We start from the raw sequence: 27,472 nt of genomic DNA on the forward strand, positions 1-27,472 counted from the left end.
ATAAATAGTCTCCAGGTGTCGTCTTTCTTTTTAACGAGTACTACCGGCGAAATCCAGGCACTGTCAGCTAGCTCTACCAGGCCGCGTTGCACCAATCCCTGTATTTGCTGTTCTACCTTTTTGTCCTTTTTATCGTTAGCCAGCTAGGCGCCTGTTTGATAGGCCAATTTGTCTGGCATGGTAGAGATTTCATGTGTGACTAGCTCAGCCACCCCCAAGTCATTTTCCACTGTGCTAAACACAGTTGCGTACTTCGTAATCGGCTGCGTAAGCTTATCTAGTTGTTCTGCATTAGTGCAATTCTTGGATGTTGTTCTAGCAAGGGTTCCACGTGTTTAGGGACACATGGCTCGCCACCCGTAGGATGTTGAACTTGGTAGATTGCCACGGTGTTGTCGAGGTTTAGTCCAGCTTTACTGATGATCTGTTCCTTTTCTAAACTCGTGAACAGTTTGCTGCATTTGCCTGGTTGAATATTGATAGGAGCTGGGTAAGGGTTGATAAAGTTAGTCGATTGTTTCCCGAGACTTCCACTAGTGTGGAGGCAATCCTAAACCCAAGGTTTTTAGAGCTGAAGTGCTCTGCTATTTCAGTTGATGTAACTCTTTTAGTGATTAATGAACACTCAAGGTAGAGTTCAGAGTTAGCTGGGATACTTTTAAGCTGTGTTATTTGAATCTTTGAGCAAACTGGTTCATATGCTTAGTTGTACAAGTGAGGAAGTATTCCTTTAACTTGAGCATGCCTTTATTTATTAATAGCTGACATAGGACATCTTTGAAAAACTTCATACCGCGCATCGCATCTTCCGCTATGTTTGCAGCTCGGAAGAAAACTTCTGCTGGTTTGCTGCGTATTTTGCATTGTAGTGTGATTGTTCCGTAGAGCAGGAGGCCACTGCCATCTGCCATTGAAGCCATGATTCTCTCTGCATCAAGTCTGTCCTTTGTTCTGGAGGGTAGGCGGTCAAAAGCTCTCTTCGATAAGATGTTGTCATTAGCTCTGGCATCGAGTAGATAGTGGACAGATTTTCCACTTTCGATGCTGGGCACATATAGACAGCTTCCATGGGCTAAGCTTCTGGTCTTTGGCTCTGGTATAGGTGCGTCCTCTGTCCAGGTATGTTGAGCCTCATGTTGAGTAGGTCTGGTTCGAGCGGTCTTCACTAGTCCAGGCGAAATAAAACCATTTACTAAGCTGGACAGGTAGCTTTTCCAGATGGCTGCTTGCCGGTCTGTACTCATTCTGCCTTTTGTTTTTGGCAGACTTTCTTTAATGTCCAGTTTTTTCTCAATGGAAACATGCTCCAACCGTGTGAGTGACCTTCTCAGTGAGCTTGTTGACCTGTCTTATCAGATTAGCTTAGCTGGCAATTTGGGTTTCCAAGGTTTTCAGGATCATGTCTAGTTTGTGCGGTGAATTCGCTTGGACTTGTTCGACTTGTGGCTCTGGTTTGACTACTGTGTTCACACCAGTTTAGGTTTCTAACTGCAGGAATTCATCTGCTATCTGTACTGTATCTGTTGCAGTGTGGTGAGTGATGGCGAGTAGGTATTGTTGTAGCCTGGTGTGGTTTAGTCCTTTTTTGAATTTCTCCACTCGGTATGAGTTCGAACAGTTTCATCCATTTCAGGGTATGTAATGTTGAATGGTCTATCGATGTCAGCTCCGTAGCTAGGTATTGCAGGTTATGCTTGGGAGTGCGTTTGATTTGATCTAGCTGGTCTCTGGCTTGGTGGGCTGTCATGCCATATTGCCCCGTAAGCTGTCATAAATCTCTGTTGCCCTCTTTCAGATTTGGTTGCTGGTCCATCCAAACAGGCTGGGAGGTGTAAAGTGGTTTCGTTGTCATTCCAAGAGTTAGCTTTTGCTACTTCATTGAATTGTAGAATGAATAGCTCTACATCAGTGGTACCACTGAACTGGGGGGGGGGGGCTTGAATTTGAGTCGTTAATAATGATGAAAACATGAATATTAAGGTATGGGTGGCATGAGCAGTGCAGTACTTTAGCTCTATCATTGCACCAGAGCAACAGGAAGTACGTAAAGCATGCCAGTTATTTATTTTAACCTAACTTTTTAACGTGCTTGTTTTTACCTATATTAGCGATTTATTTCGACGTAAGCGGCCTTTTACCTACTGTACATATCATGTAAAATACAGCAAAAAACTTAATTTTAATATTTGTAAAGATCTTGCAGTCGATTTCTGTTACATTCAATAAACAATTCAAAATGTTGAATGAGTTGAATGATGCCAATTTGTTGCTTTATTGAAACAAGTAACACTTTTAAAAACAGCTAAATACATGTAATAGCTAATCAGCCATATATTTTTACAATGACAGTATCAACAAGTAAGGAGGATTGATCTATTGCGTATGTGAATTATAGTACTGATAAACATTTCCAGTTTCAGGACACAAAGGCCGGATGATGGCTGCAGACACTCTCATCTGTTGATGAGCCCGGAACTCCATTGTCCAGTGAAGACACATTTGCTGATAGCAACTTTTTATGTCTTGCTCTTGTATTTTGAAACCAGACTTGAATAACTCTCTTGCTTAAAGAGGTAATGTCAGAAAGTCGTTCTAGCTCAGCTGCATCCGGATTTGCATCTATGCTGAACGTCTTATGTAACATCTACCAATAGATACATAAGCAATGTTTGTGTTATATCTGCATGTAAATACTACCTAACTAATACTTTTCGCACTAACAGCATGCATGGATGTCATTTAAGCTAAGTCTCAGTGTTCAGTTTTGAATTCAATACATTAAAAAAGAATGACATGTTTAGGCTTATCATAACCTACTATGAATATTCTATTGACATGTAGCTAATTATCTATTATAGTTAACTGCAAGCACCACATGCAATTTTTGTGTGCTAGAATATTCCATCAAATTTGTCAAATGATGAGTGTTAATATTAAGTGAGTTTAATATTAATCAGTTAGTTTTATAATGTGCAAGGTGTAGATAATTGCAATAATAGCAGTTTCATGGTTTTAATAGTGCTTCCTCATTGTGCTTTTTGAAAGCTTGTTGCTTATCAGTACCCATAGATTTTTCATATAAAGTTTTCTTTTTGTTCCAAGCTGTCAAGATGACTGCAGCTAATAAAGTTTCTGTCAATTAACTTAATATTCAAATTTTATAAATAACATAAATGATCTAAGAATTTTACTAGAAGGTTTAGGAATTGACAAAGTATGAAATAGAGTGTGGGAATTGTTCTGTAGCCTTTTATCCTCTAAACTGTCACACTTCAAAAATATTTGTACCACTATACTTTAAATAGGCTGCAGCAGGGGTCAAGGCTGGTCACATCCTTAATAGTCAACAAGTCCCATCACCCATACAGCCTTACAGAGTGAGTGGTTTGATGCGAAGAAATGAGGGATTATAGAAGAAAAAGAAAACAAACCTTTTCGTCAATAATGACTGTTTCAAGCCTAAAAACTCAAAAAACCACCATAGTTATTGCTACAAGTTTGGGTCATTTTAATAATGCAACTAAAGGCTCAACTAAACCTAACAGTTAGTCACTGCTACAAGTCTAGAGAGACCAACACACTCTACTGTTAGTCACTGCTACAAGTCTAGAGAGACCAACACAATCAACTGTTAGTCGTTGCTACAAGTCTAGAGAGACCAACACACTCTACTGTTAGTCACTGCTACAAGTCTAAAGAGACCAACACACTCTACTGTTAGTCACTGCTACAAGTCTAGAGAGACCAACACACTCTACTGTTAGTCACTGCTACAAGTCTAGAGAGACCAACACACTCTACTGTTAGTCACTGCTACAAGTCTAGAGAGACCAACACAATCAACTGTTAGTCGTTGCTACAAGTCTAGAGAGACCAACACACTCTACCGTTAGTCACTGCTACAAGTCTAAAGAGACCAACACACTCAACTGTTAGTCACTGCTACAAGTCTAGAGAGACCAACACACTCAATGGTTAGTCATTGCTACAAGTCTAGAGAGACCAACACACTCTACTGTTAGTCACTGCTACAAGTCTAGAGAGACCAACACAATCAACTGTTAGTCGTTGCTACAAGTCTAGAGAGACCAACACACTCTACCGTTAGTCACTGCTACAAGTCTAAAGAGACCAACACACTCAACTGTTAGTCACTGCTACAAGTCTAGAGAGACCAACACACTCAATGGTTAGTCATTGCTACAAGTCTAGAGAGACCAACACACTCTACTGTTAGTCGTTGCTACAAGTCTAAAGAGACCAACACACTCTACTGTTAGTCACTGCTACAAGTCTAGAGAGACCAACACACTCAACTGTTAGTCACTGCTACAAGTCTAGAGAGACCAACACACTTAACTGTTAGTCACTGCTCTAAATTTCAGGTTATTCTAGTATTGTAACTAGTAGTTTGAGCTGCAAGCTTAGGCGCCTAAGAATCTCTACTGTTAATTATTCCTGTAGCTTAAGATAGCCATTAATCATAGTTGCAAGCCAGAAGCAACCAACACACTCAAAAAATCCGCTATAAGAACTTACTTTATAGTCTCTATAAATACCTGTCAGATTGATGAGACACACCCGAATCTCACCACCGTGAAACACAATGCTATAGGAAATAAGCAATAGTCAAGATAACAATGGAACCAAAAGTTTTTTTCAAGATATCGGACAACACTGAATGATATACGCCACTAAAAGTTTAAGAAGCATAGTGTTCGATAATATGAAACAGTAGTTCGAATTGCAGTTTTGTATTATTGACTCACAAAGTTTACTATTAATTTGTTTTGATTTGATATCTTCAGAGCAATTCTGTTTAACATATCTTGAAAGTATGACGTATATGAGAAAGTAGCTGTAAGTGTGAAGGGCTCACCAACAGATTGACTACAAAAGGACTTGAACATAGAACCTTTTACTAGCAAGTCTTCATCTAGCCATTAAGATAATAATTGCTTGAACGCAGAGATAGTCCTTTTTTTTACTCTGTCTCTCTTGACAAGCTTTAGTTAGAAGTGCCATAGCTACCATATATGTAACCGACCAAATGATGAACCACTCTCTACTATTTACTACAAACTGTCTATAACTAGCAGCCTGTTATTATTGTAATGCTAGCAGGCAAGCTGTCTATGTTCTCGATGTACTTACTTCAACTTGGCGCTCGCTAAATATAGTTCGAATTCTTTTGGATTTTCCTCTTTTGCTGATCGCTGCTACAAACAACCAAACAGGCTCAGTAGTTAATCTACTTGCGTAGTATGCTAAGAAGCTATGGCAATGGCCAGAGTATCACAAGAACAGACAACTACCAGTTATTATGAAGTTGGCTCAACACTGGGTTACTTTTAGGTGAATCCAGCTGTTTAACAATTTGAAGCTGCTGTTAAAAGGATGTTAGATGCCTATCTGCAGTTTGCTTTATCATTGCAATGTTTGCAGTTTATATAAATAGTACAATATAAATAGTATCATATGATAATTATAATAGTACAACGGAATCCATAGTGCCAGTATTCCCATTTGTCACAAAACTGTCTAAAATTTCTGTCCAAGTTGCTACATGTATTTCGTTGCAAAATTATGTGTTTTTGAGCATTCAACAGCAAAACTCCTCTAAAATACTTACATTTCCCTAAAATTCCCTTACAATTTTCTTTCTCTAAAATACGATACATTACTATACAGTTTTCATCGGCAGCCTCAAAGCCTCTGACTTACAAACTCCAGGCTGAGCTATCTTAACTCACAATCTCGTTTTCATATAGTAGCAGAAAATGAAGACAGTTTTAAATTCAAAATATTCTCCTTACATCTATCTTGAGGGTCTGTGAGCAGCTCCTCGTAATGCAAAAGACAATAGACAGCTCCTGATAAGAGACCATACTGCTCTCCTGTCGAAAGCTGTCTCTTGCATGAGAGACAGCAGAAGCAGGTGAGATGGTATATAATTTCTGCTGATACTTGACGCATCCAGTGTCCAGGAAAGACAGGTTTTGCGCAACCATTGCATCTGTGACACGCATTGTTCATTCTACAGAATCAAAAACTAAAAATACAGGTTTGTATCATAAAAAAGGTAATTTTTCTCATTTTGTAAATCTTTACCTTGAGTGCCATATCCATTTGTTCATTGGTTCAAAGCAAGGAAAAATTGCATTGCACAGGTATTGAACTCAGATATTCGTCGTAGCAGCCAGGCGCACTTCCAACTGCACCCCTCAATTGCCTTGCCACATTTAGGAATAGTTGTGCAGATACTTATTACACCTGATGATCTCTCACAGCTCACCGGACTATCAGAGTACTAGTATGAATAAAATAAAAATATTATAATGATATTTAAAAGAAATGATTACTTTTATAATCAATTAAGTTTTTGCAAGCTTGATACGATAGAATTTTGAAGCACGAGTATACAATCATCATCTTAAACTTAAAATTACCCACAAAAAATACTGGAATATATACACCCCTCAAACTCACCCACAACATATACTGGTATATATACACCCCTCAAACTCACTGAGAGCATTTTATCAATACAATTGAAAAAATATGTTATGTTTTTGTTTGCCATAAAATTAATAATCTATGCTACGATGTAATCAGCATCAGAACATATCATCAACAGCTGTAGACCTAATAGAACTTAGTAGATGCAGAAAATAGAAGATTACCTTGACTGTTCTGAGACTGAAAGTCTTACTTAGCTGAGAATACTGTATTTAAACTAGTCACTAATCTTTTCCTGTTACCAATTGACGGTGCGTCCAAATTTTGATGTAACAAAATAGGAACTCCTACTTACAGTGTGAGGTGATATGGAGACACCACCCTAAAGAGAGTTTACAAGTTTCTAAACTCTTTTCAGCTAGATAGGCTGACTCCACATCATCTCGCCCTTCAGATAGGCTGCCTCCACATCACTTCGCCGTTCAGGTAAGAGTTTGCGTTCTGTTGCTTCAAAATTTGGATGCGCCGTCAATTGGTAATGGGAAAGACTAGTGACAAAGAAGCTCCTAGCTCATGGTATTATAGCAACGGCAATCACTAAGTATGACACTGAATGGGCGTGGTCAGATGAAAATGTGGTAGCTGATTACCAAGACCAAGGCTGTGCTAGAAAGGGAGGAGAGCCGACGCAACCAGCACCACGACTGGGGACCAAAGGGTAGAGCCAAGCCACCCGCATGAGCAATAAAAGACATGACAAAAATCGCACCTAGAAGTCTCTCATCGTGCAGTTTACATGTTCATTGTATCTTGAACTGTACTTTTATACATATATGTTTACTGAGAAATATATATTCGTTGCCCTGCACTCCAGTAGTCTGGCTCATTGTGGAGCAAGTAGGAGAACTTGGTTGGTTTCTTTACAAAGATCTCTACAGACACATGTCCACAAATAAGTCCTGAATACAAATATTGGAAGTAGCAAGACTACTTGGGAGAATCTTGCTTTGCACATGAACTCCTTCATGTTGGCTGCTCTAGAATTTGCAGTCGACAAAAACCTGTTTGTTTTGGCTCCTTAAAGAAAAACAAAACATATTTTTTACATATTTTTGTAAGCAATAAGTTTTGCTTTTTTGTATTGATAAATGCAGTTGTTTTGATTTTTGTCTTGAGCAGAAATAAATTGTTGTAAACAGATTATAAAAATTTTTATTTGAGAAAATATTAATTTTACAATTATACCATTTCCTTCTGATTCGTCAGTAATACTAAGTACTTCAGCTCATGTTCTCTAAAAACAAAAGACAACACTAGCGGTATCGCTTTTAGTAAAAAAGTAGTTATGTATTGAAGTGCTTAGTTGACTTTTTTTCGAATTTCATCATTCATTGGTTTGAGAGGTAATTTGCTGACTTACTCATAGTAATGAGTTTTGCAGTATATGAGTTCATCCTTGACATAGCACTTTTCTTCTTGATCTAGAGCACAATGACAAACTCGACAGCTCAGACATTCAGCGTGAAATCTTCTGCCATCTACCTCGAGAATGTTAGATTCACCGATGTAGATGGAGCAATGTGAACATACGTACATCATCTTTAAATGCTGCAATACAAAGTGCAACACACTGATGAGTAGATGGTGAACCATGCTGAAACCACCTGGTCAAATAGAGAACTTACTTAGAATAGTTGCTAGTTTCAAGCGTAAATCGGTCGGGTGCAAAAATCGACTTTCATCTTTTTTATACAAAAAAATAAATATCATCACGCCATCGATCCTGCAAATGATCTGCGCATTTGGCTCACCGACAAGAACTACATTTCAATAAAAAAATAGCAGAGAAAAGGCAGAAAGAAAGCCAAAGATCATAAAACGGGTTGTTTTTAATGTGAAGCTGTGTGAAAACGTTAGATTCTTCTTAGAATGTCTTTCCAATAACATATTATTTTCATTTATTTACATTATGACTAGTTTTTAATTGTTTTGAGCTGTTTATGTTTAAGTTAAAAAGTGGGCTGCACTATTGCTGTCGTCAGTCATAGAGAGTTCGACGATAAAATCGAATAGGGAAGCGCTGCAATAAGCTAAGCAGACACCATACTCGATCTTCGAGGAATTACTCACATGGCTGCACACCTAGAAGTAGACACCTTTGCAATGTGTGATCTTATTTCTGTATCAGTTAACGGTTTGATTAACATAAACTTCTATGAACATGTGTCTGTACAGTTATGTAATTTTTGAGCACTATTTTCAATTTTTGGTATTTTTTATTGAATACAAATAACCATTTGTTGCTCACACTTTAAAAAGACTATGAGGCTTAAAATCTCTGATGCTTTACTTTTAGCTCGCTATGAGCATAATAACACGCATTAAGAACATGTAACTTAAGAAGCAGTCTGCAATAATTGGCTATTGTCAGTAAAAGCTTTATGGCAAGAGTGATGTTGAGCAACATAATGCCAAAAACAATGTTTTTAATGGCTCTGCCCATTAAAAACATAGTCAGCAACTATAAAATAAGTGACTAATAGTGGTGTACTTACATATTTCACTGAATGAATCTTATAGCAGACAACAGTAGTTATCCTCATCCAGCAGTAATTGCATGATAAAAATATATTTACATGCGTTCAATGAACAACTCATGAAATGCATTGTGGTCCATCACTTCCTAGTCTTCCACCTCTTCTATTATATTTCAAAAGACGTTTAATATGACAGAAATTATTCAGTCAAAGATTGTTAAGGAACATACCTTTTGAAGAGCAGGTGTGAGTGTGGGCTGCTGCCATGAATGAGATGGCAGCAGAAACTAGACATTAGCTTCATCTAATTACCAAGACATTGTGTCAATGATAATATGTAGTATCGGCTGGCAGCGAGGGTATGGTTAGACGACGGCTCAATAAAACTCAATGATAAATATGGGTAACTCACGACACAGCACTACAATCTTATTATAATCACTTTTGTTCTTGGTTGTTAAACACTTTACGATAATATTATATTAAAATCTTATAACATATAATAATAATCAATGTAATTAATATCATTAATAAAAGTGCAATGTATGGAAATAATGGCAAATTTAATTTTCAGATAAAGGCATTTTATTGAATTTTATGCTCAAGTGACATGAAATACAGAGACTACAAGCATGCATGGGTACGTTCCTCCTTCGGCACCGGGCAATGGCTGCAGTTGAGTTGCCAGTTCGTAGGTTTCATATCTGCTGTACAGAACAGTTGGAAGAAAAGAAATCATAAGAGTGTTGAAGCATAAATAAGAATGAAAATAATGACTAGTGGTTTGGAAAAAATTTTTTAATGTCAATAATCGTAACTCAAAAACAATAAGCAAAAATTTTACATACAGAAAATCTTCACAAAACTCTGTTTTATTGTAGGGAATAAATGGCGGCATAACTTCATTATACTATTGGTACAAGCATGATAAAGTTGCCTGCCTCATCTCGTTAATCTTTGAAAAAATATGCATGAAAGCATATTCACAGTATCTTTGTATATATACCTGCTGTAGATAGATAATGCAGAGTAGACAATGAATACTTTAACATAGCAAATCATCTACTAATAGTGCATCACGACTGCACAAGTCCTGGAGAATCCAGTTCAGGATGCACCAGCTCTGATCTGCAATGAATAAGTAGTATTTCCTCAAACATGGTGTTTATAACACCGCTAGAATCCTATAGTTATACGGAACATGTCTAGCATTTGCATGTAAAAATGAAAAAAGAGCTTGCTAAATGCTAAAAATATGAAAGGCGGTAAACATGGTAAAAAGTGATAAGATATTACTTGAGATAAGATAAGCTGGCTATCGATCAGCTCAAAACTAAATAACGAATACTGACATGAATTGATACATATTACTGTTTTGTTCATGAGTCCAGATTTGTTACTAGTTTACATATTTTAGTACGTACTATATAACTTAGATAAAGATAGAGGTGAAGTAGAGATCTAGTTCATATATGCTTGTATTATATAACTTAGATGCTGATAGAGGCCATGATGCAGCTGCAAAGAAACTTTTACTCACATTTTCTAGTTCTGTAATTTGGGATTTTAACCTTTGTTGGTACACAGAGTATTAGTATACATATTGGATTGGTCTCCAAGAAAGCAGTGGTTACCATTCTGAGTAAAGGTATTCTGAATAGGTACCCTTGTGTTATGAAGGAAGAAAAGAGGGAATGGAAAAGTACAAGTTTGTAAAAGCCTTGCTTGATGGTACCATGGATATGTTTTGATTTAATACAGACATATTATATTTTTACAAATACATAGTAATCGAGTTTATAGCAATCTCAAACTATATATTTGTGACAAACGCCTGTTGGACGCAAAGCTTATTCATTCGTTACCTTGGCCTTTGAGTTCTCTACATGTTTTATGATATTTAAACCATTTCAAGAAATTCACATCCAGAGTACAGAGCTATGTGTGTAGTATGTATCACATACAGAGTACAGAGCTATGTGTGTAGTATGTATCACAAATACAGAGTACAGAGCTATGTGTGTAGTATGTATCACATACAGAGTACAGAGCTATGTGTGTAGTATGTATCACAAATACAGAGTACAGAGCTATGTGTGTAGTATGTATCACATACAGAGTACAGAGCTATGTGTGTAGTATGTATCACATACAGAGTACAGAGCTATGTGTGTAGTATGTATCACATACAGAGTATAGAGCAATGTGTGTAGTATGTATCACATACAGAGCACAGAGCTATGTGTGTAGTGTGTATCACATATACAGAGTACAGAGCTATGTGTGTAGTATTTATCACATACAGAGCACAAAACTATGTGTGTAGTATGTATCACATACAGAGTACAGGGCTATGTGTGTAGTATGTATCACATACATAGTAAGAGCTATGTGTGTAGTATGTATCACATACAGAGTGATGTCCGGAACATCTGATACTACGAGACATTGACAAAAAGTCTTACATTTTCAAAAGACTTTCTACATCTCCAACAAAGAAGTCATCTCCTAGTACTGTATGTAGAGCCACTAGATTCCTAACTAACACACCCTTCTGGTAGACTAGCAACGCAGGAACTCCTTCTTCAGACTGTCAAGTAGACAAAACTATCTGTGACAGAAACAAGCACATGTAATGAGGCATATTAAAGGGTGACAGCCATGAGATGGAAGACTTAACTATCTGTGACAGAAACAAGCACATGTAATGAGGCATATTAAAGGGTGACAGCCATGAGATGGAAGACTTAACTATCTGTGACAGAAACAAGCACATGTAATGAGGCATATTAAAGGGTGACAGCCATGAGATGAAAGACTTAACTATCTGTAACAGAAACAAGCACATGTAATGAGGCATATTAAAGGGTGACAGGCATGAGATGGACGACTTAACTATCTGTAACAGAAACAAGCACATTTAATGAGGCATATTAAAGGGTGACAGGCATGAGATGGAAGACTTAACTATCTGTGACAGAAACGAGCACATGTAATGAGGCATATTAAAGGGTGACAGGCATGAGATGGAAGACTTAACTATCTGTGACAGAAACAAGCACATGTAATGAGGTATATTAAAGGGTGACAGGCATGAGATGGAAGACTCAACTATCTGTGACAGAAACAAGCACATGTAATGAGGCATATTAAAGGGTGACAGACATGAGATGGAAGACTTAACTATCTGTAACAGAAACAAGCACATGTAATGAGGCATATTAAAGGGTGACAGGCATGAGATGGAAGACTCAACTATCTCTGACAGAAACAAGCATGTGTAATGAGGCATATTAAAGGGTGACAGGCATGAGATAAAAGACAACTGTCATGAGAGTAATGGCAGGTTCTATAAGACATGTGCAACAACAATACACTGCTTGAAACACAATAGTCACCAAGTGCAATCATAACATGAGTGTATCATGTGGTTACTGAACTTACAAATTTAGTACTCAGTGATGCTTTATGGGCCAGGATTCTACAAAACTTGATGGAGAGATGCTGCTTACACATGTATTGAAGACAACCCTCCATAGCCACACAGGCTAAACTATTCTGCAAGCAAAAGAAAGAAAAGCGTATTTAAACTTAGGATTACAAAAAATAATATAAGACTTCTAAAGAAACTGCAGACAGAAAAAAACCAATAGTCCCTATATTTCTGTTTTAGTTAAATCTAGTCAAGTATACAAACATATTGTTTACCTAGAAACGTTATTGTTTACTTTTGCAAATTTTGCAATGAGTGATATCTGGTGGATTTCTTCAACTCAATTGATTACACATAACAAGCTATCACTGACTACCATAGACCTATTAACTATACTAGACTGGGCAATGCCAAGCCACGTTGTCCTACATAAATAGCCACATTCTTCACGACGTAACGTCAACGCTTTGTTCACTCGCAGCTGGTCAGGCGAGCGAGTCATCATTGTTTACATTAAAAGAATGGCAGAGACAGCTTTGTTGCTACATGTAATTTGACATAACTACTAAAGTACACAAGATATTGGTTTAAAATTTTAGATGCAAAGCTTATACACTATGCATTTCCTGCCCTGAAAATTTGTAAACATAAAGTTGAATATTTCATATGTAAAGTACGAGTGAAAATGTATATTGATCTATTCAAAAAGTATTGCAAAATTATCAATGTTGCCCTATGCTATGGGCTAACATGTCAGATAGCTAGGTGTACAAACTGATTTCAAATGCATACACACTGGTAAATGGCACACTGATCGCAGTCTGCCATGAACATAAATGTTGGGTCTTAGGTGTTATGCAAACAGTATCAGAAAAATCGTAGAAAACAAATTACAAATGGTGCAATTTTCTAGACATATTGTGACAGGCTACACATGACTAAGGACGACCAGTCGGCTGAGCTTTGATCTAAGATTACTTTTGTTAGCTGCTACCTTTGTAGCCTCATGGTAAATCCTAATTCTGACATATCTGGATGTGATAGTTTTAAATAACGCTGCGCAAAAATTGTTATTCTTGTCCTGCAAAATAATCAGTAAATAATTGCATTCTTATGCAACCATCATAAAGTAAAAATCTTTTCGTTAGGTTTAGCTACACTTCTAAATATAGCACAGCCATCACCATACTCATTTACTAGCCTATGTCCACCTGCCATGGTGATGAAAAACTTCATGAAATGGGCAGCACTTCGTCTACTCCGGGGTTGATACCTCTTTGTGCGAAGCAACTTTTCAAATATTAGCGCCAGCAATGAACTCTAAGAAAAATTTTTGAAAAAAACTATTATTTGTATGCATATCTCAGAAAAATCCGCAAGATTTCTTGCTCTTCATATCTAGGTACCTCTCACAACCACACTTGACAACAATTGGAGTAAAATTTACCGTCGAATCATTTCCAGTGCTGGTAGTTGCTCCACTCTCAATGGCTTCCTACTTAAAACTATGGCCTGGACTAGGCAAAGTGAACAAAGCAACAAAGTGAACATAAACATATTTTCTGATGCTGTTTGCATGACACCTAAAAGCCAACATTTATATTCATGGCAGACTGCGATCAGTGTACCATTTACCAGTGTGTATGCATTTGAAATCAGTTTGTACACCTAGTTATCTGACATGTTAGCCCATAGCATAGGGCAACATTGATAATTTTGCAATACTTTTTGAATAGATCAATATACATTTTTACTCGCACTTTACATATGAAATATTCAACTTTATGTTTACAAATTTTCAGGGCAGGAAATGCATAGTGTATAAGCTTTGCATCTAAAATTTTAAACCAATATCTTGTGTACTTTAGTAGTTATGTCAAATTACATGTAGCAACAAAGCTGTCTCTGCCATTCTTTTAATGTAAACAATGATGACTCGCTTGCCTGACCAGCTGCGAGTGAACAAAGCGTTGACGTTACGTCGTGAAGAATGTGGCTATTTAAGTAGGACACAATGCTGAGCCGTGATGCATTGGATTGCCCAGTCTAGTATAGTTAATAGGTCTATGCTGACTACCGATGACCAAAGTACAAAGCAGTACCTATTTCAGACCAACCAAGATACTAACAACAACTCTGGGAGGCCTCTCACTACTTGCTCATATGTGAACCATGTTTGTAGACAACCGATGTACTTAAAACCCAAACAATCCCAAAGACAATTAACAAAGTTTACAATCAAACAAAAAATATTATATCTCTGTAAGTTGCTCAGTTAATGAGAATATGATACCTGCAATGACATGAACTCGAGTAAAAATAAATACGTCCTATTTCTAAGCAAAGTGAGCAGAAACCAACTTATCTTTAAAAAGGAATACCAAACCGTATTAATATTCACTCTAGCACACACAGGCTCATGATAAACTTCCCTACATGACATCTTAAAATATAAACGCATTCAAAATGCAATGTTTCCCAAAAAGCGAATTACTAAGTCAAATAACTTTTCACAAAAATTTAACCTAGAGTAAATACTATGCCATAGACATTGACACGCGGTTATGCAAAGGATGATGGCATATATAATTGAGCACAAACCTCTTCATAGACATAGATTATGACTGTGGTGAGTGGATGAGCATCTTCTGTTACATCATGAAACTCAACTGCAGTCTCCAAATCTTGAATAGTTCCAAACCGCGGAACTCCCTAAACGATAAAATAATCTAGAAACATACAATGTATATCAACTAATATCAACTATTTACTACTACAACTCTGAACATAGTTCGAGTTTGATCTTCGGCAGATAAGGAGAACTAGAACGGCAGCTGATTACAGTCACTACAATAAAAAGGAGCACTAGTACAGCTATGGTGAGTATAAATAGGACAGAATGACTGTGTAATTGATACTCACAAACAATAACGTTTGTAGTTTATATACCTGATTGATACAGAATATGGGAATTCTGTACTTTGCAATCATCATAAATGTTTGATTTATTAGCTTTGACAAGCGTCAACCAGACAGTTGAACATGCATGCGAGTCAAACCTGACACATTATAATAGCTATTAATAGAAGTCAACACAGTCCAAGAAATTATGATAGACAGACAATCATGCGTCTATATTGCATTCTATAGCTGCTTATGAAGTCGCATTTGTGGAAATAGTGGCATTTGATAGTCTGTCTCTGTCTGATAGGCTGATTTGTATATCTATCTAATAAAATGCTTGTATGAGAAGTGAAGCACCATGAAAATACACCAATATCCTCTTTATACACAATTGGACAGAATTTCAGTTTAGAGAAGCAAGTCCTGAATCTATTCTCTGACTGACAGAGATTAACATAAGTTGTGGGCTTCAGTAGCAGCAAAATATAGGATGGCACAAAGAGATAAGCTAGAGCAGTCACTAGTGAGACCGAGGGTAGTACAGAGTCATCTGCGGGGCCAAGTCATATATGGGAATGAGACACATGTGGAACTGAGTCACCTGTGGGATTGAATCCATCTGTGGGACTGAGTCATCTGTGGGGCTGAGTCCCCTGTGGGACTGAGTCCATCTGTGGGGCTGAGTCATCTGTGGGACTGAGTCACCTGTGGGACTGAGTCACCTGTGGGGCTGAGTCACATGTGGGAATGAGTCACCTGTGTGACTGAGTCACTTGTGGGACTGAGTCACTTGTGGGACGAAGTCATCTGTGGGACTAAAGATGCAGTCAGTACTTACAGCAATGAGGCTCCTTATCTCCTCCATACGCTTCCTCTGATACTCCTTTGTAAACTCGTCGTCCATGGACTCAAGTTGCTTGAGCAGTTCCTCATCTTCTTCCTCAGCTTTTTGGTCATCGAGCTGTGATAAAAATGTTCAGTACTGCCAATCCTGATGCTAAGAACCTTACTAACCTCACCTTACTGTTGATAAACCGAAACACAATCACTCAAAGACTATGAAATTAAACTGAAATTTTTTTGATCACACATGACTCATATTGCGCTTGTACCACGCAATGTCCTTTTCGTAATACTGTCCTGGTACAGAACGATAACCTTAAATTCCTCAGATAACCAGATAGCTTCAAAGCACCCAAGAACAGCTAATGCCATACTTAGATGAAACTAATATGAAGTCTACTCAAACATGAACAAGTTCAAGGAAACTGAGGTGTGAACAGGTAGTAGAAGTAAACTAACATGTGACTAGATCTAACTGGCTTGAGTGCGAGCAATAGTACAGACACACGCACAGACAGATGTGAATAAGATCAAATGTAAACAATTGATAGTAAACTGATATAAGAAGGTCGTAGCGAATACTCACATAACAGAAAATTATAGAATCACAAGCAAACAATAACAATCAACTCACATGTAAACAAATAAAGTAAATTTATATGTGAACAGAAAATAGTGAAGTCACTTGTGAAAAAGAATTAGTAGATTCACGCGTGACCAGAGAGCAGTAAGCTAACCATTGCAGCATATGATGGTAGACTCAGAAGCAGATAGTAATGGACTAGCAAAGAGATGGTAGTAGAAAACACGTGTAAAGAGTTAGTAGTAAACCAACGTGTGAAGAGACAATAGTGAAGTAACACACCAAAATATAATGGTAAGCAAACATATAAGCAGATAATAGAATACTAGCCTGTGAAGAGATACTAGCGAATATCCATTGAATAGACACAATAGACCAATGTGCAAAGAAAGAATAGCGAGCAAGTATAGGTGAGATGTATAGAACGGATAGAAGTAGGTGCACATGGCAGTAGCGGACTCACATATGAACAGATAATCGAAGGCTAGCATGAAAAGAGACAGAAGTAAACTCACATGTGAGCGACAAGTTATGGAGAGTTTCTTTTGAAGAGCTAGAAGTTCCTGTTCCTGTTCTAGTCTCTTCTCTGCCTCCAACTGCTTCAGTCTCTGCCAGTCAGATATGACTCCCTTAGGGCCAGTCTGAAAAATCAAGTAAACAACCATTATTAGTGTACACAGCAATGATATTAAAATTTTAATTAGTTTCATTTTTCAACTCTAATCTATATACCATACTTTTCGGACTATAAACCGCACCCCTATATAAGCCGCATCTGCTTTATTTTCCAAAAAAATGATATTAAAACAATACATAAGCCGCACCTTTGTATAGGCCGCAGAACTCAAGACGGTGCTTTTTAACACGGCAGCAACTTTCCAGTTTAAAACGGAACAGTGCTTAACGGCTCTGTTTCGTATTAACTGATGCTTTTTAACCTAGAGTCTAATGGAACAGTACCGTTAGGCATTGTTTCGCTTTTTCTTTCACCGCTAGAGGCGCACTAACCGGAGATTCTGGTTAATGCGCCCTAGCAATGAAAGAAAAAGCCACAGAATAGCCGCACCCTTATATAAGCCGCATGACTAAAATCATCAGAAAAAAGTAGCAGCTAATAGTCCGAAAAGTTCGGTACATAAATCTCCAAGTTTGTCATTTCTCTGTCCAGCTATAGCTGGATCAGGCACTATCTGGGTTGAAATACGCATAGCCACTTTGCGTTATGCGTAACGTTACTAAAGCTTGCTCTCACGGCCTTCTTAGTAAGTTTAGTAATACGGATACCAGCTTACTCAAATTAGCCAATGGCAACTACATTGCTAGCCTGTCTTGACAAACTGTTGTTTTTGCGGAGTTGTCACCCGTCGAGCGGGCGAGCAACACAACAGCTTGTCACAAGACGTACTGCACCTGATGCATCAGTTGCACTTATAGGGAGTTGTTCTCTTCCGTCTATGCGGCTTAGTTGCGATGTTATATCGGTCGCTCCATTGGTAATCATAACTGAGTTCGCGCAAAAATTTATGTAGAAAAAAATAAGATTACAACGTTTAACCAAAGACTGTTGGTTGTTTGCAACTCTGTTGTAAACTTTAGTAAAACTTAAGAATAAAATAAATGGAAAATAAAATCCATAAGAACAAATAAAACTGACTGATACAAAATAGAAATTAAAATATAAATTAAACTGACTGAGCGCACAAATAAAACATGTTTAGTCGCTGTTGTTGCCCAAGTTCTCAAGTTCTACTAAAGTTTACCGCAGAGACCGGTCGCTAGTTAAACGTTGTAATCTTTTTTTCTACATAAATTTTTGCGCAAAACCGTTATGATTACCAACGGAGCGACCAACATAACATCGCAACCAAGCCGCATAGAAGAAAGAGAACAACTCCCTATAAGTGCAGCTGATGCATCAGGTGCAGTACGTCTTGTGACAAGCTGTTGTGTCGCTCGCCCGCGCGACGGGGGACAACTCCACAAAAACAACAGTTTGTCAAGACAGGCTTCTACATTGCCTGCCAAAGTGTATAAGCTGTTTTTTAACACCTATGCAACCCCAGGCATTCGGCTAGCTGCTATCTATCCTTGAGCTATCTGGTTTACAGTCATTAGATATAAATACTAGCTCTGTCATTTGAATAAATTGCCAAACTTCAAATAATTTCTGGAAAATATTTTTCATTGAAAACTACAAAAGGATCCCAATCTTCCAATACTGATGTTTACATATTGAAACAGCTTGTTATTTTCAATATGAAAATAAAACAATACAAACATTTCGGGATGTGCCAGATATTGAATGTTGAGGAGGAACAGGCACTGAGACTGACTCATCCACAAAATCACCCTCTTCGGCATCTTCATACTCATCTTCACTGCTGCTGCAATAGTAGTGCATTTTTTCTCCCAGCAGCACATCATCTGTGCTTAGTGTTCCTGCCATCCTCTGTAAAACAGCTAATAGGAATCACTACAAATATGTCTACTAAATATGTGCTAACAACATGCACAGAGATCAGTATTTACAATTTCAAACATGTAATATTTTAAAACCAGCACAAACAGCTAAATGTGGGTATGACATTACTTATCCACTACAAAAAATAATATTATGCAACTGTAATGCTCTAACATTCCTTTTTGTTTTGCCCAGTTAACCCATGTTCTGTTTATTCTAGCCTATAGAAAATTTTATTACTAGAGTTTGTATCAAACACAACGTCATTTGTACTTATAAAAATTTGCTTTTTGCATCTATTTCTTTGAGATGACTCATAGACAATGATTCTCGCTTCTTTACTTTTTCTTTTTGTTAAACCATAACTGCCACGAACAGCTTTTATTGTTTGTCCATAGGTCAATCAGACACGCTGATTCCGATTTTGTACTCAAAACAAAGATTGGTCCACTAACTTTTAAAGTCATTTTTGTTTTTGAAGGCTTTTTACAACATTCAATATCGGTGTCACAATCGACACAACAAGCCCCACCTATATATATGTGATGTATCCTAGCTTTTAGGGACAGAAGTTGGGGATGTTTAGTCCGATCTAGAACTATAGAGATGGGTGTCTTAAAACCCATTATTCTCTAAACTCAGCCTACAAAATAATCTCAGTCTTTTCTGAAAGATAGATAAGCAATTTAACATTGCTTGTAGCTTTTTACAAGATGTTTAATAGGCTGAACATCAAGAAAAATGAGCTCGGAAAAGCGCAATAACAATGCTAGCTTGTGATAAAATTGGGTTCAGCCTATTAAACATCCTGTAACAAGCTACAAGCAATGTTAAATAGCTTATCTACCTTTCAGAAAAGACTGAGATTATTTTGAATGCTGAATTTAGAGAATAATGGGTTTTAAGACACCCATCTCTATAGTTCTAGATCGAACTAAACATCACCAACCTCTGTCCCTAAAAAGCTAGGTTACATCACATACTTATGGGAGAGACTTGTTGTGTCGATTGCGACAACGATATTGAATCGCTGTAAAAAAGCCTTCAAAAACAAAAATGACTTGGAAAATTAATGGACCAATTTTTATTTTGAGTACAAAATCGGAACTAGCGTGTCTGATTTACCGGTGAACAAACAATGAAAGCTGTTCGTGGCAGTTATGGTTTAACGAATAAATAAGGATCTAGACACTCTAGTCTAGGCACTAGGATGGACATTCTCCTATGTACCAATTTATATATGCGACTGATCTTACTTATCATCTTTAACTGTGACTGTGTCTTACTAGTGAACAATCTATTGTGATCACCACTTTTACAATGTGTACAAACACAATGGTATATAATGCAACTTGCATTTGGCCATTTTCATAAAACAGAAACAGATCCTTATTTTGTGCAAAAACCTATTACCTAAATACTTTTCCAAATGAAACATGCTGGATAAATATGACCATGTTAACATTAATACTAGGATAGTAACACTGCGAGTCAAGGTAGTCTATGTACCAATCAGCAAATGTCAGACGCGTATCATTATTACCATGGTTATAAACAGCATAATAACTTTGTGATCAGTTAACTCATCTTCACAATAGCTATTAATCAAAGGTAGACCTGCGACAGTGTGTTTTGAAAAATACTGACCAATTAGCAAACCAGCAAAATTTGACATGACATTCAGATTAATCTCTGGGATTATTTTGAGATCAATAATAAACTAGAACCAAACACGGATGGCGGTTTGTCTGCACAAGTGGTGACATTATTCAGCTGATTCACAGACAAGCTCACTTGTCTTGTTGCTTGTACAGAGCGTGTGAAATAACTGTTTGTTCAGCTTACAGTTGCTTCATCACACTTCTTTCAACTTGATTTTTATGTTTTTGCAGTTCGGTTTAGGTTGGATTGTCAAAGATTTGGTGCTGAAAATGAAATTGGTAGTTAAAAAACTAGGATTCACAAGGCTTATGTTATTCAAATATGAGTGAGAATTTAAACCGTGATATTATATCACGGTTTAAATCCTCACTCATATTTGAATAACATAAGCCTTATATAGGCTGTATATCACTGATATACAGCCCCCATTGGGGGGCTGTATATCAGCCCCCACTGGGGGGCTGTATATCATTGATTTAAAGTGAGTTTTTACATACACAGAGGATTGCTGATTCCTGATTAATAAGATTAAAATCATTATTGTTGATATAAGATCAGTAATATTTTTTAACATTTTATTTTGCTTCAGACTATTTTACTTGTAATTCTATAATCATTACAATGCCTGTTTACAGCACTTCCTACAAGCTTTCATCATTTTATTCAGTTGAATACTATTACTACTATTACTATTAAGAGCTATTAATACTAAATATTTAAAATTGTTTTTAAAATAGTATTTAAAAATTTAAATCACAACTTGATCACTGAAGAAGAAAAGCTATTTGCACCAAATATAAAGAACTATCTGGTCAGGTAAAATGAGTCCATTCCCAATTTGTTTGCTTTTCACACAAAAAAATTTACATTTTCAATGTGGCATGAACAAATTTGTACTGAAATTAGAGTTACCGTTGGTTATATATATATATTAAAACGAAATAGTTTCTCAATAATGAATCTCTGTAAATTGCTTTACTATTAGCATTTATCGACCGTATAACCCAAGCTCTTTACACTCGTAGATTTTTACGAATATCTTATTTGACCATCGAACATTTTATATTTAATATGATTTTAAGCTGTGTCTCGCGACTCAAATAAAAACTCTTTGTTTGTTCTTTCTGTGCGAGTTCAAATCCCGTCGGACGACCGATCTACACTTTAGAACAGTAATTGCAGAAGCCATTTGAAAAGAGACATATTTTTTATTCTACAAGATGTCTGGCATTCCATCTAAAAGCTGGCAGCCGCCAAGGGTATTGGTTCAAACAACGTACGTGTTAGTTTTTGAGTTTAGTCGCCATCCTTGTATTTTTGTTGTTTCAGTTTTTAAGCAATCTATAGAATACTTGAGTAACTTTATTGCGTAAATTTAGTCTTGGGCTTGATTTTAAAAATATAATCCACCATGATTCAAGAGTAGTACTGTAGTTGTGCGTGAGTATAATGCGTGACTACGCGACTATGAAAGTCCTTCCCAACCAGGCCTGCCAACCCAAGTATGGGCATACCTGCCAATTCTCACGCATTGGGCGTGAGACTCACGCAATCACCCCACAGAAAAAATGAAAAGGCGTGAGATTTTTGCCCCAATTTCCACAATTTTATATATACTATCATTGATACATCAATTGCCCCAAAACCAAATCTCACGCATTGCCCCACTCTTGGGTTGGCAGGTCTGAGTATGGGGCAATGCTTGAGATTTGGTTTTGGGACAATTGATGTATCAATGATAGTATATATAAAATTGTGGAAATTAGGGCAAAAATCTCACGCATTTTCATTTTTTCTTTGGGGTAATTGCGTGAGTCTCACGCTCAACGCGTGAGGGTTGGCAGGTATGTTCCCAACGCTGGAAAGCCTCTGTTATCTGCTCCTCATTCTAAAGACCATACCTGCCAAGACTCACGCATTGGGCGTGAGACTCACGCATTGGGCGTGAGACTCACGCATTGGGCCATGCCTCATGCCCGTGTCACGCAATTGCCCCTTTTACCCAAGCAAACCTGTTTTTTGCCCCAATCTTAAAGTAGTAATCATATACTTACTACTAATAAACAACTATGTATAAAAATATTTGTGGCATTTCATCTATCAATAACTTCCACGACATGTGGTTTCCATATGAAGTTATGCTACCTATCTTTCGCCGTGGTGTTTTTATCCGCCACGTAAATTTACCCCACTTATCAAATCCTCGCGTTTTCATTGCCCCCAAAGTAGTCTCTCACTCCTTTCCCCACTCCAGGGTTGGCAGGTCTGCTGAAGACAGACAATTCCTCTGTAGTTAGTGCTTTACCTGTTTTGCTCAGTAGTTCTTGCATGCTTTTCTCAAGCAGTGCCGGAATTATCCAGCTTACCGAAAACAGCTATAAATTATGGTCTATTTGAAAACTACCTCCATTTCCTTGTATACCTATCTCTCATTTACTTCTGATAAGAGTATTTAAGTTCATTAGGCAATTATTCTTTTAAGCGTGCAACGCCGGGCATTCGTCTAGTCACTTCATAAAAACCTCTATAATGTGAGAGTACATGCAACTTGTAGGATATTCCTAATCTAACTTTATGCTGCTGCCAAAACACTTATTGTAAAAATTATTTAGCCAAATACAGCTCTGTATTGCTTTAAATGTTAGTATATATGGTGAATTTTACTAATACATGGTAAGTACAAAGTAATACTAAAGGATTTTGTTTATATTCATCAATGCTTTTGTGTGTTAACGTAGCCTAAACCGGCGTAATGAATAAAAACTAAAGAAACTGTCATTTACCTTTGCAGAGTTTTGCCTTCGTTGTCTTGACTCAGAACTGGCAATATTATATTATTAACTGAACTATATTTACAGTCATTTCACCTTTCAAATTATTTTCATTATTATTATTAGCAAAGTAGACTGAAGCGTGGCACATGACATTTAACATTAGCATCTGCATCACTATGACATTCAACCACTCGTCATATGTAATGATGTGATGATTTGTCTTATATAAAGGTTCACCTTTTCATTACTTTAAAGGGTGCTCCATATAGTGACTGAACTGCTTGCCTATACTACTAGCTATGACCTATTGAACATATGACATGCATTAGTTTGGAATTATTACATTCATACTGAAAATTAAATATTCAAGCTACTCATTTATGCACACACATTTAATGTAGTACCTCATTAGAGTCGTGTAATGTAAACATGAACACACATAGTATCTGGATATGCTAGTTTTTTTTTCATCTGGGAATGTCAAAGTACCTATTTACCATTTGGTTTGACATTATAACAACCTATGCTTCTCATTGTTTAGCTGAAGATACACATTCTTTTTTAATTAAGTAAAAACACTATTTCTACCAATGAATAACAGCCATGGTTGCAGAGTCATGGAGAGATCTACTGGTTGAGGTCATGAACCAAATACCTTTGTTTTAGCCAAGTTATCACTGTCTCTTCAGACACTGTTTTAAAATAGATGTTTACTTTTTTAAATGCATACAGTAGTAAATACCTATGTTATTACATTTGCCTATTCATATGGCGCCTTACAGTGCCTCGCGTTGCGCGTTCACAACTCGAGTTGCCGTGTTGTCCAACTCGAGTTGCCGAATTGCACAACTCGGCCTGGGTTTATGATTAACTCGAGTTGTGTTATACGCAAAACTAACACGGGTTTGTAAAAAAAAGCAAAGTGAGTAATTGGGGTGTCTCATTTACAGAACATTTACAGAAATTTAACACTAATAATTTAAATATATATACACATTTAAACTATATAATTATATTGGCGATTTTGCGCATATTTATTTCTATAAATATAACGAGACAAAAACAATTGTAGAATATAAAAAGCAAACTAAAAAACAATCTATATGGGAGGTAGGACACTTCTTTTTAAAATGAAAAAAGAGTTATCTCTCTAGAACCTGACAAGAAACTGAATGAACACCGAAAATGAACATAGAAATTATTTCAACGGCGTTTAATGATGCACCAAAATAAATTCCATATATAGAAAATATAGCTAGAGAAAATGAAATGATGAGATGTTCTCAAGTTGAGTTGTTGAACTCGAGTTGCTGTTAAAAGAACTCGGCCTGGATTTTTGATGAACTCGAGTTGTGTAACTCGAGTTGTACAACTCGAGTTATATTTACAAACTCGAGTTGGTAAATATAACTCGAGTTGTACAACTCGGCGCAGTATAATTCGCTATTAGCTCTAGTTTTACAGTACATACAGTTTAATTTCTATTAGCTAACGGGTGCCTATTGATGTACCATTGTTAATATAACCAGATCTACGGTTATGCTACCGTAATACCGATATATTGCACCTTACTTTTGAAAAGTCGCGTTGCGCGTTCACAACTCGAGTTGTGAACGCGCAACGCGAGGCACTGTAAGGCGCCATATATTCATGCCTTCAGTATACTCTAGTAATTATACTGTATCATCTTTAACTTGTGAATTATTTCTGTAATTGTATATTCTATATATTCTTTATTAATCCTTCCAAACAATTTATTGTTATTTTAAAAGTTACACTAAAGCTGGGTACTTTGGTATATATGATTTGTAGGATGGGTGATATTGAAGTTGAGCTTTATTGGAAACATTGCCCAAATACTTGTCGGAACTTTGCGGAGCTAGCCAAACGTGGATACTACAATGGCGTTGTCTTTCACAGAATCATTTCCAACTTCATGATTCAGGGTGGCGATCCTACTGGCACTGGTAACTAATTATGTATGCATTTTTTGTTAGAAAATGGGCTTTTACTTTTTTCTATGATTAAACGTTATATGAATACATTTTAGGAAGAGGGGGAGCTTCAATATATGGTAAAGAGTTTGATGATGAAATTCATGATGACTTGAAGCACAGTGGTGAGTTACATTGAGAGTGTTCACTGACCAGAAATGTTTGCATGTTGCACTTGTTAAAGCTCATGCATCATTGATAGTAGAAGAAAACTGCGATCGTTGCTTGTAATTTTTTGTGTGTAAGCTGTGATGCGTGGTATCGAAGAGGGAGAATTCATAGTTTGATACACATGTTTATAATTATATCCCGAGCCCTACTTTTGTAATAACAATATCATATTTATTACCGTGTGGAGCAAGAATTACAATATTTAATGGTAGCAGTGCCAGATGTATAAAACATAGTTTTAACAACCGATAACGATATAAATAACTGTCTCAGAGTCTCTGGTTGGAAAAGGAAGCGCTAATTAAGTGCAAGTTGGAAAGTAGCTGAATATTTACTAATATATTATTATTAATAATATTTATTAAATATTTAATAAAAGTGTCTTCCAGTGTTCAAATTGTCAAAGCATTAATAAATACAAATAAAGAAACGTCCTAAGAAATATCTCTTAACGCCTTTATCCTCTTTCAATATATAAGTATAGTTTTTCGGCTTGGTGATATCAAACAGTGTGACATCTCTTTTTTGCTAGTTAAATTTGTGTGCATTAGTAGCAGCAGTCTCGGGAGACTCTGACATGCAGATGCCATCTGTTTAGGCTCTAGTGAGCCAAAGTTACTGCTTTTAAGGGTCAGCAACCAGAATCTAACCGAGCCTGGAACCTGTGTGGAACTTGTTATATCCGAAATATCATGACTTCACCAAATTTGCATCTTTCTCTGTCTTTAATAATTTCTGGCTCCAATTTTATCTGGTTAAAGGTAATTGAAACTGTCTGATGGCAGCTCGCCTCTGTAAGCGTATGCCTTAGAGATGAAATTCAAAAGATCACATGATTTCTCCTATGATCTGTGAAACATCACAAGGTTGACCACGCTGTGAAGGAGTTGTTCTACTACATTTCGTTTACTTAACTAGTTCATACCAAGTTTACATACATTAGCATAGCCATTAATTAAATAATACTACTTAGGTTGGTAATACTGCTTAATACTTATCACACATCTTAGTATTTACTCTTGATAGCCTGTTGAGCATCTTTATGTTAGACAATGAGAGCAAAGGAAGTTCAACTATGTCAGCATTTTCAATGAATAGATCTCATGCTGCTGTGGTATTAGCTTTACATGCCTTTCTATCGACTCTGCCATCTATGTGAAAGGCAACATGACAAGAGCAGCGTATCTATTAGGTTTTACTACTGCTGTTGTCATTTTTAGGCGCAGGAATATTATCCATGGCTAATAGTGGTCCAAATACAAACGGCAGCCAATTTTTCATCACACTTGCACCCACGCAATGGTTGGACGGCAAGCATGCAATATTTGGCAGAGTGAGCCAAGGAATGACAGTTGTAAAAATGATGGGCATGGTGGAAACAGACAAAGATGACAGGCCAACTGTGGAAGTAAAAATTCTAAAATGTCAAATTATACCTTGATAAAGTTAGTTAGTCAGATGGCCCTTGTATATTTGTAAAATGTTCTGCTGAACTTTTGTAAAAATGTTGTAGGGTGCTCAATTGTTACATTCACATATTAAAAATTGAATCTTTACTAACATATTGAATAGTTGATGACTCGTTATTCCTTTCGGTCATCATTTGTGTACCTAATAATTTATATCATAATACTAATCTATAAAGAACTAC

General features: G+C 36.8%; 3 protein-coding genes across 3 annotated transcripts; 1 reads left to right on the top strand and 2 right to left on the bottom strand.

Annotated features, from left to right (window-relative positions):
- Positions 1–2,358: 2,358 nt before the first annotated feature.
- On the bottom strand, positions 2,359–8,058 carry LOC137390698 (LIM/homeobox protein Awh-like). Its single transcript, XM_068077021.1, has 4 exons — positions 7,880–8,058; positions 5,817–6,016; positions 5,155–5,219; positions 2,359–2,644 (listed from the first exon to the last, which is right to left on the bottom strand). The coding sequence occupies exons 1-4, from the start codon at positions 8,056–8,058 to the stop codon at positions 2,417–2,419; spliced, it is 672 nt and encodes a 223-aa protein (XP_067933122.1). The 3' UTR covers positions 2,359–2,416.
- A 1,514-nt stretch (positions 8,059–9,572) lies between these two features.
- Positions 9,573–21,863, bottom strand: LOC137391371 (phosducin-like protein). Its single transcript, XM_068077825.1, has 8 exons — positions 21,795–21,863; positions 19,038–19,208; positions 17,275–17,400; positions 16,172–16,294; positions 15,031–15,141; positions 12,441–12,554; positions 11,462–11,586; positions 9,573–10,124 (listed from the first exon to the last, which is right to left on the bottom strand). The coding sequence occupies exons 2-8, from the start codon at positions 19,203–19,205 to the stop codon at positions 10,073–10,075; spliced, it is 819 nt and encodes a 272-aa protein (XP_067933926.1). The 5' UTR covers positions 19,206–19,208; positions 21,795–21,863; the 3' UTR covers positions 9,573–10,072.
- Positions 21,864–22,008: 145 nt separating this feature from the next.
- LOC137391372 (peptidyl-prolyl cis-trans isomerase-like 1) lies at positions 22,009–27,463 on the top strand. Its single transcript, XM_068077826.1, has 4 exons — positions 22,009–22,158; positions 25,469–25,623; positions 25,707–25,775; positions 27,042–27,463. The coding sequence occupies exons 1-4, from the start codon at positions 22,103–22,105 to the stop codon at positions 27,260–27,262; spliced, it is 501 nt and encodes a 166-aa protein (XP_067933927.1). The 5' UTR covers positions 22,009–22,102; the 3' UTR covers positions 27,263–27,463.
- Positions 27,464–27,472: the final 9 nt, after the last annotated feature.

The sequence above is a fragment of the Watersipora subatra genome, chromosome 3, assembly GCF_963576615.1.
Source record: "Watersipora subatra chromosome 3, tzWatSuba1.1, whole genome shotgun sequence".
In the NCBI taxonomy this organism is placed as follows: Eukaryota; Metazoa; Bryozoa; class Gymnolaemata; order Cheilostomatida; family Watersiporidae; genus Watersipora; species Watersipora subatra.

Bases quoted from the DNA above. Each gene is read 5' to 3' on its own strand.
- LOC137391371 (XM_068077825.1), bottom strand. From the start codon at position 19,205: ATGGCAGGAACACTAAGCACAGATGATGTGCTGCTGGGAGAAAAAATG. The intron at 17,401-19,037 runs GTTTGTATTGTT...TTGATTTTTCAG, and splicing joins TATCTGGCACATCCCGAAAT to ACTGGCCCTAAGGGAGTCAT. The intron at 15,142-16,171 runs GTAAGTACTGAC...TTTATCGTTTAG, and splicing joins AGATAAGGAGCCTCATTGCT to GGAGTTCCGCGGTTTGGAAC.
- LOC137390698 (XM_068077021.1), bottom strand. From the start codon at position 8,058: ATGATGTACGTATGTTCACATTGCTCCATCTACATCGGTGAATCTAAC. The intron at 6,017-7,879 runs GTAAGTCAGCAA...TGCGTGTCACAG, and splicing joins TGCAAAACTCATTACTATGA to ATGCAATGGTTGCGCAAAAC. The intron at 2,645-5,154 runs GTAAGTACATCG...ATCTATTGGTAG, and splicing joins TTAGCGAGCGCCAAGTTGAA to ATGTTACATAAGACGTTCAG.
- LOC137391372 (XM_068077826.1), top strand. From the start codon at position 22,103: ATGTCTGGCATTCCATCTAAAAGCTGGCAGCCGCCAAGGGTATTGGTT. The intron at 22,159-25,468 runs GTACGTGTTAGT...TATGATTTGTAG, and splicing joins AGGGTATTGGTTCAAACAAC to GATGGGTGATATTGAAGTTG. The intron at 25,776-27,041 runs GTGAGTTACATT...TGTCATTTTTAG, and splicing joins TGATGACTTGAAGCACAGTG to GCGCAGGAATATTATCCATG.